Consider the following 12,490-nt stretch of genomic DNA (forward strand, 5'->3'; position numbering starts at 1 on the left):
TGATTTGCAATTAAATAGGGCATTCGAAAGGGTAGTAGCATATACTTCATTGATTTCTCCGGCACAGGTGGTGTCCCGAGTGACTGTAACCTCTGTGTTCGGATGACATCACACTGGTACCACTCGCTCTATGGTAATGGCAGATGCTGCCATGGAGCCCCTTGTCAGGAGACCCTTCGGCTCTCTCCCTTGTTGCCTGTAATTCTACCTGGTGGCAGTTAATGCCAAAAAAGAGGGACAGATCAATTTGCTCAGAAGCCTTGAAGAGGGGACCCTCTCCTCCAAATAGCAGGGATGAGGGGTCTTTCAGGGAAGGCAGGTTTTTCTTCAGGGAGAGGTGGGAAGGGCCAGAGCTAGACCTGGATTCTGGATATTCCTTGGGATATCCAACGATATCAGGGATTGGGATGGGGGGATTGGGACTTTGCCACATGTCCTTTGCCTCCAACCCCTAGCAGGCCTGGAAAACCAGGTGGCGGGAATACGGTCGGGCTCATCTGGGTGAGGTCAGAGGAGGCTGGGACGCCAGGCTGAGAGAGATCCTAAGGCTCGCGTGGTCAAGCTCTTCCTCTCCTCCACGTGTTCTCAGGTCCCGGAATCCCAGGCAAGCCCGGCTCCTACCGCGCTGGCCGCCAACACCGCCGACATGGTCTCTGTGGGTTGCAGTGACTCCAGAAGCCGGGGCATCGTTGAGCCCATGGACACAGACACCCAGGAAGCTGGGAGGACATCTGCTGACCAGAAACGTGGAGGCAAGAAGAATACAGAGGCTGATGGGAAGATGCAGGTGGATGGGAGGACCCAGGGAGACAGGACACAGGCCACCCAGACGACACAGGCAGATAGGAAGAGCGGGGTGGACATTGGGCCACGAGAAAGTGAGAGGCCAGCATCCGCCAGGAGGTCCCAGGAGGATGTGGTGGCCCAGGGAAGGGCAGGGACGCAGGTGGAAAGGACACAGAGGAAGGAGGACACAGGCAGGAGGATGCAGGAAGACAGAGGGACACGGTCTGAGGAGAGCACACCCACAGCCATGAAAGGTCAGTCCGAGAAGGGCTCCGTGAGCAGCCCTGGCGCACAGTCCAGTGAGTGTTTCGACCAGACCCCTGAAGGGCCCTCTGTCCCAGAAGAACCTGGTTTTGTGCTCAGATCTGAAGAAGCGGCACTCACAGCCCCCAGGAGCTACGAGCCAGCACTTCTGGCTGCCCCAGGAGGCGGTCGCACGCTCCCAGTCCAGCGGCCTCTCCAGGGTGGTCTGGAGCAGCGGGGAGGGCCTGAGTGGCCGGGGCTGGTTAAGGACAAGTCAGAGGATGGCCTGATCCCAGGCCCCAAGGAGGAGCAACTGAAGGAGGTGCTGTCCGTGGATCTAGGTGGCTGTCCTCCAGCTGGCCGGAGCCCGGAGGTGCCCACTGTACCCTCTCCTCCCAGGCGGGCCCTGACCACGAGCTCTCGGGAGGCTCCGCCCAGCACTCCGGCCCCTGAGCACACGTGTGCTGCTGCCTTCCTGCCCTCTGGGGACCAGGCCTTGCTGAGGCCGGCTCCCCCACTGTCCCTGGGGCCAGAGACCCCCACCCAGAGTCACCCACCAGCAGCCATGTCTGCCACCAGCGAGGGGGCCTGTGCCCCAGGGCCGGATGCGGAGGGGAGGCCCCCGGGTCCCCAGAGCTGCGACCCCGGCCTCATAGACTCCCTGAAGAACTACCTGCTTCTGCTGCTGAAGCTCTCCAGCACAGAGCCGGGGGGCGGGGGCGCCGAGGCGCAGGGGGCAGCCGCCGCTGGGGCTCCGGTGTCCTCAGCCGCTCTGGTCCCCGACGTGGAGGTGGCCGGTCTGAGTCCCCGGACGTCCAGGCGCATCCTGGAGCGCGTGGAGAACAACCATCTAGTGCAGAGCGCCCAGAGCCTGGCGCTGAGCCCCTGCACCTCCCGCCGCCTCACCGGCCTCCTGGATCGTGAGGTGCAGGCTGGCCGTCGGGCCCTCGCAGCAGCCCGGGGCCCTGGCCCCAGCAGCCTCACCGTCCCTGCCATCGTGGTAGGTGAGGAGGGGGCCTCCGAAGGATCCAGTGAGGGCGAGGCTGAGGGTCCTCCCGAGGGGCCTGGGCTCCCAGGGGCCTCCCCGGAGAGCGGTGTACGCGGGTGGCTGGGGGAGACGAGTGGGCAGACGGCCTCGGGTCCAGGAGCACTCCCAGCAGACAGAAGGGCCCAGGAGCCCTTCCAGGAGGAGGAGGCCCCAGGGGAGGCCCTGACAGGCCTCCCCGCAGCGACACCGGAGGAGCTAGCTTTGGGGGCCCGGAGGAAGAGGTTTCTCCCCAAGGTCAGAGCAGGAGGAGATGGGGAAGGAGCCAAGGCTGAAGAAAGGGAGAGCCCCACGGTTTCCCCTCGGGGGCCCAGGAAGGGCCTGGCACCCGGGTCCCCGGGGACCCCAGGGCGGGAGAAACGTTCCCCAACCCAGGGTAGAAAGGCCGGCATGTTGGAGGTGCCGCGGGCAGAGGACGAGCTGGCAGCAGGAGACCTGGGCTCCGGCCCCAAGGCCAGCAGTGCGGACGCAGAGCAAGTCCTGGATGAAGGCAAGCAGGACGCTTCGGCCAAGTCCAAGAAAGCCAAAGACCTGCTGAAAGGTGAGCAATGGGGAGGGTCGGGGAGGGCTTCAGGGGAGAGGGTTGCACACCACAGTGGGGGGAGGGGCACAACCAAGAGTGGTTTACAGCGCCCTTCCTAAAACAGTCTCCTGGAACTAGACCCCCTTCCGAGGGCTAGTTCTCATCCTGGCTCTGCCACGCAGGACGGGGGCACAGTACAAACTGTGTGCCACCGAGGGTGAAGTGGGATGGAAGAAATCAGGTCCTGAGCGCGGGGCTGCCTTTCCCAGGTAGTCCTAGGTCTGGCGCCTTTGTCCCCGCTGTCCCCTCTGCACAGACTTGTCCCGGGAGGACAGAGCAGGAGGGTCGGGATCCCGATGCAGGTTCCTCGAGTTAGGGCCTAGAACCCAAACTGGAGTCCTCTCTCTCTCGCTCTCCTGCCACAAGAGCCTTGCATTTTATTTGAGGAGAAGATTTATGTTTCGTTGTTGTGTTTTCTTTGTTCTTTTTAGTGAACTCAGTTCCTTTAATAGATGTAAGGCTGCTTGCGTTATCTGTTTACTCTTGGCTGGGCTTTCCTAGCCAGTACCATCCCGCGAGTTCTCTCTTTTCATCTATAAAACCAATGTCGCAGCTCATATTTGCCACAGCATCCTCTGTGATCCATTTCATCCCTGAAGGTTCTGACACAACCTTGGGCATTTCTGATTCTGGTCATTTATGTTGCTGTTTCTTCTTCCCACTTAGGCATTTGATTTCTCATGGATTTTTGTTGTTGTTGTTGTTGTTTTTAAATTTGAGTATAGTTGTAATACCATGTATAAGAATGTAATATGTGTATCTATAATATAATGTGTGTGTATAGAAATAACATGGTATCATTAAACACAATGTTACGTTCGTATCACAGTGATTCAACAATTACCTATGTCACACTGTGCTCCCCACAAGTGCAGCTGCCCTCTGTCCTCTCTTCTCTGCCATCTGGGTCCTGGGCTCCGAGGCTGTCCCAGGCCTGGGGTGGGGGCCCAGGAGTGGGACCTTTCCAGCTAGGATGTGTGCTTTGCGGTCAGAGCCAACGGCTCAGAGATACACACGGGATGAGGCTGGGGGCCAGGAAGGGTGGGTTGGTATGGGGGCTTGAATCCTGTTTCCTCTCGGCCCGTCCCACTAAGCACATGCAGGGAAGCAGGGATGGGGCCAAGGTGGCGGGGAAGTGGCTTGTCCCTCTCAATTGGGCCCCTGCTCTCAGCCCCACAGGTGATCCGGAAGATTCGGGTGGAGCAGTTTCCTGATGCCTCGGGCAGCCTGAAGCTCTGGTGTCAGTTTTTCAACATTCTCAGTGACTCAGTCTTGACGTGGGCCAAGGATCAGTGCCCAGTGGGCGAGGTGGGCAGGAGGTAAGCCAGCCAGATACCACGCCCACCTGGCCTGACTCCCCAGGTGCAGCGACAGTAACACGGGGCGTGTTTCCCCCACTGTGGATTTCCCACTGTCCATCATGCAAGGCTCAAGGTAACCCTACGAGGGAGACGCTAGTATTTCCTTGGTAGGGAGGAGAAAGTTGAGGCTTGGTGGCATCAAATCACTTGCCAAGTCACACAGCTAGGGGGCATCAAGATAGCCACCCAGACCTGTGTGACCCAGGACTACCCCTTGACTATAGTACCTCTCGCCCCCCTGCCTGAGCTCTCAGAGCCTGGGTCCACGGCAGCCTCGGAGGGCAGGGCATGACCTTCCTCAGGACCACAGTCTGGCCCCGGGCTGTGCACAGCAATGGACCTCACGGGGAGGGTCTCCCTTCTCTGCAGTGCCGGGGACGAGGGGCCGGCAGCCTTGGCCATCGTGCAGGCGTCCTCCGTTGACTGTGGCGTGTACCGATGCACCATCAACAATGAGCACGGTTCCGCCTCTACCGACTTCTGCCTCAGCCCCGAGGGTGAGCGGGCCCCCTCCCACGCTCTCTGTCCTGCCTGGCTCCGGGGCCGGGGGGAGAGGGGCGGGCAGCGGTCATCTGTGCAGAGAGGGTGCTCTCTCCAGGCAGGCCAGCCTGAGGGCAGCTGCTTCCTCTTCTTTTTTTCCACACAGTGTTGTCGGGATTCATCTCCAGAGAAGAAGGTGAAGGTATGATGCCCATATGGGGGAGGGGCAAGTGGCCCTCATCCCTACTCCTGCCATCCTCTGGGAGGACCTACTCTATCCATTCCAAGTGCTGTGTTTACCTCCACACACAGCTATGCTGGGCCTCCTCGTTTAGGATAGGGCTCGGGATGGAGGATGGGGAGGAGTGCTATTTCCGAAGATTGTGGGAGAAGGAGTGGCCAAGAGGTCCTTCCACAAGAGGTTAATTCAGCCTTGTGCCCTTGGCTCATATTGGAGCCCTTGACCAAGGGCAGGCCTGGCCGCTAGAGCCTGCCTGACCCTGCCAGCTCCTTTCCCAGAGTTTCTCACCATGCTCTGTGGGTCCCTGCCTCCAGTCCACACGGTGAGCTTGCTAGAAATGCAGTTTCCAGGGCCCTGCTGTTGATACCCTTAATCACAACATCTGGGGAAAGGGACCCAGAAAAGCAGCATCTTCAGCAGGTCTCTGGTGACTGTAGTACCCCTAAATTATAATGCGTGTCCCTGAACATTAGAGCAAAAGTCTGGGCTGCTTCCGTAGGAAACACACTGAGAATCAGGGCTGTGAAGGCAGCTGGGGATAAAATTTTAGAGCTTCGTTGCCAACTAATGCATTCATTCATTCATTTGCTCATTCACTCATTTAATCCCTCAGTCCTTCAACTAGCGTCTTTGATCAGTTGTCAAGTGCAAGCAAAATCAAATGGAAGTTCACACCTACACACTTAGCAATAGCGCGTTAACGTGCTCAAACTCTCAGTCCCACGTCCCCCGCTGTGTTGTCACGGCTGGCTTACCTGGGTTAGGAATCACTCATTGCTTTGGGCAGTCTCAAGTCTCTAACACATACCTGTTCTTGCTCATTGTTTTCCCTCTTTAGTTGTTGAAGTCGCTTGGTGGGTAGGATTTCTTGCAATCTGGATTTTGATGGTTTAATCCCATTTAACATGTTTCTCTTCTCATGTGCTTCTCCTAAACTGGTAATTCGATGGAGAGGCTTGGTCAGATTCAAGTGCAGTTCTTTGTGCGGGTGGGCAAGAACCCATCACAGGGTGCTCTGTCTGCCGCTTAGCATCCCATCCGGAGGCACATGATGTCTGATTGGTTTACTCGAGTAACGTTAAGATTGATCCCTGCGTTCGTTCCACGGTCTCCTGCCCTCTCTATCCTTTGAAAAAGTTCAAGAACTGTATCTGATACTTGTTACCTGGGGGTTCTAGCAGCTACCAGTTATTGCCCGAATCCATGACTTTGTTTGGGTTTCCAACCAGAGTATTTTAATTCTGTCATTTCTACATCCATCCGTTGAGTTTCTTCTGTAAAGGAGAAATGGTCCTTTTGTTGCCTCGAGTTGGTCCCTAGCGTCCTCCAAAGGTCACCAATGAGGTTTGGGGTTTTGTGTGTGTGTCGGGGGGAGGAGTGAGTTTTTTTCAACTACAATGATGACTGTGATTTTTGAAATATATTTGATATGTTCACCACATTGTAGAAATCATTCCTTTTGGTTGGTAAGATTGATCTGCCCCCAAGGAAGGCCCTTCCACGGCTCCTGTGTCCTTCTGTTGAGCCTCTGGGGTCTTAATGGCTTCTTCGCCTTCGGGTCAGACAGGATGTCCCAGATGCTTTGAGTCCATTTCCTGCCCGAGACCTGGACCCAGCCATTTCTTGAGGGAGCTCGGGGTCCTTTTGCAGGGAGATGGCTTGTAGAGACCACAGTCTGAGCACTGAGGCAGCCCATGCTTCTGGAAGGGTCCTGAAGCCTTTTGCAGTCAGACATGTTGGTTGAGATGGAGACATTTGTTTATTTGATCCAAACACCTAATTCCCAAACAAAATCCACACCCGGGTGGCCGCTTCCCCAGAAAAGTTGTGACTTACACAGACATTGAGCACATCCTTGCCACATGGGGGGCACGCTGAGTGCCATCAAACGGCAGGGCCTGCATCAGACAGATCCACTGCTGAGAGCTCACGGGCTGGGTTGGGCCCCGAGTTGTGCGGGCCCCTGGAGAGCAGTCGTGGGAGACAGTGAGCGTACTAGAGTGGGGGAGGGGGTACTGTTCTGGCTCTCCCTGCCCCACACACCCCCGACCTCGGTGGGGCAACAATGTCTAGTTTTCTGCACCTTTCCCTTTCCCTTGCAGTTGGAGAGGAGATTGAGATGACCCCCATGGTCTTTGCAAAGGGTCTGGCTGACTCTGGCTGCTGGGGGGACAAGCTCTTTGGACGCCTGGTGAGCGAAGAGCTACGAGGGGGTGGACATGGGTGTGGCCTGCGGAAGTCCTCCCAGGCCAAGGTCATCTACGGCCTGGAGCCCATCTTCGAGTCAGGCCGCACGTGCGTCATCAAGGTGTCCAGCCTTCTCGTGTTTGGACCCAGCAGCGAGACCTCTCTCCTGGGCAGAAACTACGACGTCACCATTCAGGTTCCATGTCCCATCCCAGGTCCCTCCTTCCCCTGTCACCTTCTCCCCTTCCCCAGCTTGGGTCCCACTGGAGGCAGAGGCTGACTGTGTGAATCCTCACGAGGCTTCTGGGACGGGTCTGCAGACGAGCTTGGCTCTGTCTTTGGGGCCATAGTTTTCAAAGCGTATTTTTTTTTTTTTTAAAGATTTTATTTATTTATTTGACAGAGATCACAGTAGGCAGAGAGGCAGGCAGAGAGAGAGGAAGGGAAGCAGGCTTCCTGCTGAGCAGAGAGCCCGATGCGGGGCTCGATCCCAGGACCCTGGGATCATGACCTGAGCCGAAGGCAGAGGCTTTAACCCACTGAGCCACCCAGGCGCCCCTCAAAGCGTATTTTTGTAGCAGAAACCTTTCTCGTTGCCTTCATGCATATCTTCCTGGACCCTCTGCGTGAGATCAAGAGAGTGACTGGGTGCAGGGGGGACAGTCTCGGTGTCTCACTCCCCACAGGGTGGGCCCTGGGGCACTGCCACTGGGGCTCCAGGGAACACAGTTTGGAAACCACTTTTGAAAACAAGCCCACAGCCTCTTGTTTTGCAAATGAGAAAACTCAGGTGCAGAGCAGGGAGCAGGGAAGGAGTGACCCCCACCTTTCCCAGGACTGGAATCCGAACCCCACCCCACCCCCGGCAGTCCTGCTGCAGCGGACCCTCCCGCTTCCAGCTGGATGTGACGGAGAGCAGCGGAGTGCCCTTGCTGACCCGACCTGGTTCTCTTTGATCCCCAGGGCTGCAAGATCCAGAACATGAGCCGGGAGTATTGCAAGATCTTTGCAGCCGAAGCCCAGGCGGCCGCTGGCTTTGGAGAGGTGCCAGAGTGAGTGCTCACAAGGAGGGGCAGGTGCTGTGCGGACCTACAGACTTGAGCTTTGGCCCAGAGCAGTGATTTCAGGGTCCATCAGCGGCATCCTGAGTTACATCCCATGCTCGGCTCCATGGTCCCCCAAAATCTAGAAGCGAAGCCCTAACTGCCCACTTTAGAAAAGCCTCTGCCCAGCTCCTGGTCTCCTCCTGCTCACCCCAGGTCCCCCCTCCTTCGCTTGTGGATGGCAGGATGCTGGGACTCTCCAAAAGGGACAGGGGAGGGGGGTAGCTAGGCCTCTAGGCCAGTGGCTCAGGACTCTTCTCAGGCGGGCAGCCAGTGTCCGTGCAGGTTTTTGCAGGAGTCAGCTATAAAGGGTCATTGTTTCCATGCTGAGACTGAACTCTGACTCTCGAACCCTGGGGTCTGGTTGGCATGGAGCAGGGTGTGGCAGCCTCCTCTCTAGAGGGGTTCCTTCCGGGTGGACGCATCCAGGTCTGGGTCCCTCGCCCAAGCTCAGGTCCTCCTGGGACCACAGCATCGTTCGGTTCTCATCCCACTGGGCTCAGGGCACGGACAGGACTCTGAAGCTGATGGCCTCATTTCCTTCCCCGAGCTCAGGGTGGAGCTGGCCTCCCTCTCCGTCCTTTGGTCTCGGAGCAGAGAATACCCTTTTTGGAAGGACCCTCCTTTTCAACCCAAGAGTGTAGACTTGGGCGGGGGGCTCCTGGGGCCGCACTTCCCGCTCACAGTGGAGTGCAACTGTATTTAGGATCCTCCCACTGTATCTCATCTACCGGCCGGCCAACAACATCCCCTACGCGACCCTGGAGGAGGACCTGGGCCGGCCCCTGCAGCCCTACTGCTCCCGGGAGTGGGGCAGTGCCCCGCCGGAGACGGCTGGCAGCTCTGAGGTCAGGCAGAAATGCCAGACTTTCCAGCACTGGCTCTATCTGTGGACAAATGGCAGCTTCCTTGTCACGGATTTGGCAGGTAGGAGTCTGGGCGGGTGTGGGTGCATGTGTGCCTGAGAACGAGAGTGTGCAGAGGGGCAGAGCCGGGTCCCCTGTGCTCCCACATTTCCTCTCCTTTGCTTTTCCCGGGAACCTGGTCAAGGACATCGGCCTCACCGGCCTTGTCCAGAACTGCCGTGGCATCCCCGGGAGCACATTCCAGGCTCCAGTTACAATTAAGAAGGAATTTAGGTCAAAGAACACGACATGGGAGCTAATGAAACACCCACACCCAAAATCTTCTCAAAATCTCCCTTCTTCCCCTCCTGGCCAATCCGCTCTGGACAGTCCCCCTCGGCAGACTCCCCAGACTCTCCCATCCTAGCTCGCTGGCTTTCCTGCCCCTTTTCCTTCCTCTCCTTCCTCCTCATCTCCTCCTCCCCCTCAGCCTGCCCTTGCCCTCTCTCCCCTCCTCTGTCTCCCTTCTTCCCCTCCTCCTCCTCTGCTTTCCTCTCCTCCCTCTCCTTCTCTTCCTCTACACCCTCCTCCTCCACTTTTGTTAGCTTTTATTACAGGATTCATCTTAGTCTTGTGACTCCTTCTTATTTCTATCTCCCCCATTCCTCAGATCCCTCCCCCATCATCAAAAGCCAATAAGCACAAATCTTCCTTTCTCTGACCAGTCCCTCCCAGGCCATGGCTGTGAGTGATTTTGCAAACCAGAATTCTGTGCACATGTCAGGGGCCATGGTTACTGGGGTGCAGAGTGGAAGGTGGCAACCCCGGCAGAGAAATGACAGGGACTAACGTCTACTGTGTGGCTGCCGTGCCCCAGACACTAAGCTAGACACCCCCTGATGCTCTTAATCGCCTGCGAGGCCGGTGGCATCCACTCCTCTGAGAGCTGTGGACTAGGGATGGTTCTTGAAGCTCGCAGAGCTCGGAAATCAGTGCCCGTATGCCCCGACTCTCATTCGTCACACCCAGCCCCAGGCCCTGGCAGTGAAAGGCAGGTTCCCAGAAGGATATGACAGCACAGTTTGAAAGTGGGGAGAGGCTCCCCCTCTAATGCATGGATGCTGGGATGCTGGGGTGGACCGGCCGGGCTGGACAGGCCACTCCCCTAAGCCCGTTCTGCCTGGTTGTGTTCTCCCAGCACCGTCCCCTCATCTCGGCTTCTTAGGGTGCATGCTTGCTGCCCATGTGAGTAGGTGGAAGCCAGTCTTCCCCACGCTTACTTTTCTGCCGGCCTAGCCCAGGTTACGTTCCCATTCCCACCTGCCCTCCCTTGCCCAGAGAGGCTAATCCCAGGCAGAAGAAGGGGCAGATGCTGGCTCAGAGCAAGAGGCCAGCCCTGCTTGTGGCCTACTGTCATGGGCTAGAGGCAGGATTGCACAGCTGGAGGGGCCTGGGGTCTAGGAGTAAGAACTGAGCTCGCACTGTGACAGCGGCTGCTGCACACTGTCAGTGCACAGTTAGCAAACGGGAAGAATGGCTGTGAACTTGCTCTAGCCCCTGACCTCTGAGCCCACCTCCTCACTTGTGGGAAGGGGGCATCATTGCTACTAACAACACCTAGACGCCCATACCGCCTGTGAGCCCGGCTAGAAGTGAGGGCACGCCCTGAGCCCTGGGACGCCCCCGTCCAGTGATAGACCTGTTTGGGGGTTGGGGGGGCCCCTGGAACCAGCCCGGGCTGCCCCAGCTTCCAGCTCTGTCTCTTTCCAGGGGTTGATTGGAAGATGACAGATGTGCAGATTGCAACCAAACTGCGAGGGTGAGTGACTGTCCGTGCCAGGAGGCCCTCTGAGAATCTTCTCAGGCTATGAAATTGTCCAAGGTCTTCTGTGTCTCCCTCCCTGAGGGGCTGGCCTGTGGCCAGATGATCCCAGTTGTAAGGGTGGCCATGTAGCCACATCCCAGACCCTCCGTGCCCCTGACTTCAGGTCTGGAGCGACAGTATTGGGGCCCCCCTCCCCCACCTGCAACCCTGGTCTCCTCTTCCTTCCAGCTAGAGAAAGTTCATCATGGTGCAGATGAGCCAGGGCCCTAGGAGGAAAGGGGGGATGCGGAGTCTGCTCTGATTGGTACGAACAAGCAGATCATCCCCACACCAGGCAGTGTGGATATGACAAACTCCTGCACCACCGTGTAGTGGAGCCTCCGTGTGGGATGGAGGTTTGGGGTGCTGCCCCCTGCTGGACTCCCCAGCACCCCCAAAAGGGTGGGGCGTGACACCCTGGCCACGGCCACCCCGCCGCAGGCCCCCGGGGGTTCTCCCTGTGGCTGGGGCTCCTGCTCAGCTCTCACTGTTTGGCTGCAGATACCAAGGCCTCAAGGAGAGCTGCTTTCCCGCCCTGCTGGACCAGTTTGCCTCTTCCCACCAGTGCAACCCTTTCTGCGAGATGCTGGGGCTCCAGCCCCTCAAAGGCCCCGAGGCTGCCCACCCTCCGGGCAAGGCCAAAGGCTCCAAGAGCCCATCCACGGGCAGGAAGGGCGGCCAGCTGAGTCCTCAGCCCCAGAAGAAAGGCCCCCCCAGTCCCCAGGGCACCCGGAAGAGTACGCCAAGCACCAAGGCCACCCCTCCAGCATCAGGGGCACTCTCCACCCAGTTACTGGGACAGCCTCCCACCCAAGAGGGCAGCTCCAAGGCCCAGGGCCTGCGGTAGCCCCCACAGGAGGCTGGGGGCCTCCACCCGGCAACAGACCAACAAGGAAGCAGCTCGAGGCGATGGAGACTTTCCGGAACTACGGAACTAACCAAAGAAGGTGTGCCGAGGAGGCGCCACGGGGGGCTCTCAGAGCAGCTCTTCTCGGTCCTCTCCTCAGTCCGCCCCTCATCGGACGGCTTTTGTACGTGGTGGCACCCGGGGGCCCCTCCTGGTGCCGCCGCTGGCTGGGGCTCCCAGGCCCCACTCCCAAGTGCCTGGCGGTCTAGCCCCTCCTTGAAGTTTACACGGGCCACTGCTGGAGGCTCCCGAGCCCTCTGCATGAGCTCTGCACCCAGCACCCCACCATAGACCCTGCCATGAATGCCGTACTCTAGGGGCGCGCCGACCAGCGGTTACCCTCTACCTTTGCTTGGCCCCGATCTCTCCCCGTCCTCGGGGCTCCAGACTTCCTGCGCTGAGTCTGGCCTGGTGACTCTCAGGGAGCTTTCTCCTTCCAGCTGCTTGGCCTCTTGCCTCCCAGCGTGTCCTGCGACTAACCTGTCACTGAGGCCACATGGGGCTCAGGGCCCTTCTAGAGCCTGTCTTGTTCTTGTGCGGTGGTCTTTGGTGATGCGTGTTCTTAGGCTCCCTCCCCCAGCACTCAGGCACTCACGCACCTGCTTGCTGTGCTCCCTTGCCCCCAGCTTCCAGCCCCCTGCAGCCTGCTGCCTCTCCTCTGCTGCCTCTCTGCCTGCCCCCTTGCCCAGGTGCTTCCCCAGCCCGACTCCGCACCCTGCACCCTGTCCGCCCCTTCCCTACCTCTCCCAGGCCCTCTGCCCGTGAGGGAGAGGTGGTGGGGAGGTTGGGTCAGCACCTGTGGCCAGAGGGCCATGTTGACTGGGAGGGATCCTGTGCTCCGTCCT

The 12,490-nt window shown here is 58.5% G+C and overlaps 1 protein-coding gene across 1 annotated transcript in view; it reads left to right on the top strand.

Moving 5' to 3' along the window:
- Positions 1-12,258, top strand: part of ALPK3 (alpha kinase 3) — a 45,404-nt gene extending 33,146 nt beyond the window's left edge. Inside the window, exons 6-14 of the mRNA XM_032836814.1 lie at positions 590-2,615; positions 3,829-3,976; positions 4,388-4,515; positions 4,665-4,700; positions 6,842-7,122; positions 7,890-7,978; positions 8,736-8,956; positions 10,645-10,693; positions 11,240-12,258. Coding sequence (XP_032692705.1) covers positions 590-2,615; positions 3,829-3,976; positions 4,388-4,515; positions 4,665-4,700; positions 6,842-7,122; positions 7,890-7,978; positions 8,736-8,956; positions 10,645-10,693; positions 11,240-11,585 — 3,324 coding nt within the window. The 3' untranslated portion in view covers positions 11,586-12,258. The remainder of the gene's footprint in view (positions 1-589; positions 2,616-3,828; positions 3,977-4,387; positions 4,516-4,664; positions 4,701-6,841; positions 7,123-7,889; positions 7,979-8,735; positions 8,957-10,644; positions 10,694-11,239) is intronic.
- Positions 12,259-12,490: the final 232 nt, after the last annotated feature.

This window comes from Lontra canadensis, unplaced genomic scaffold (assembly GCF_010015895.1).
Source record: "Lontra canadensis isolate GAN:19392208 unplaced genomic scaffold, GSC_riverotter_1.0 scaffold94, whole genome shotgun sequence".
Lineage (NCBI taxonomy): Eukaryota > Metazoa > Chordata > Mammalia > Carnivora > Mustelidae > Lontra > Lontra canadensis.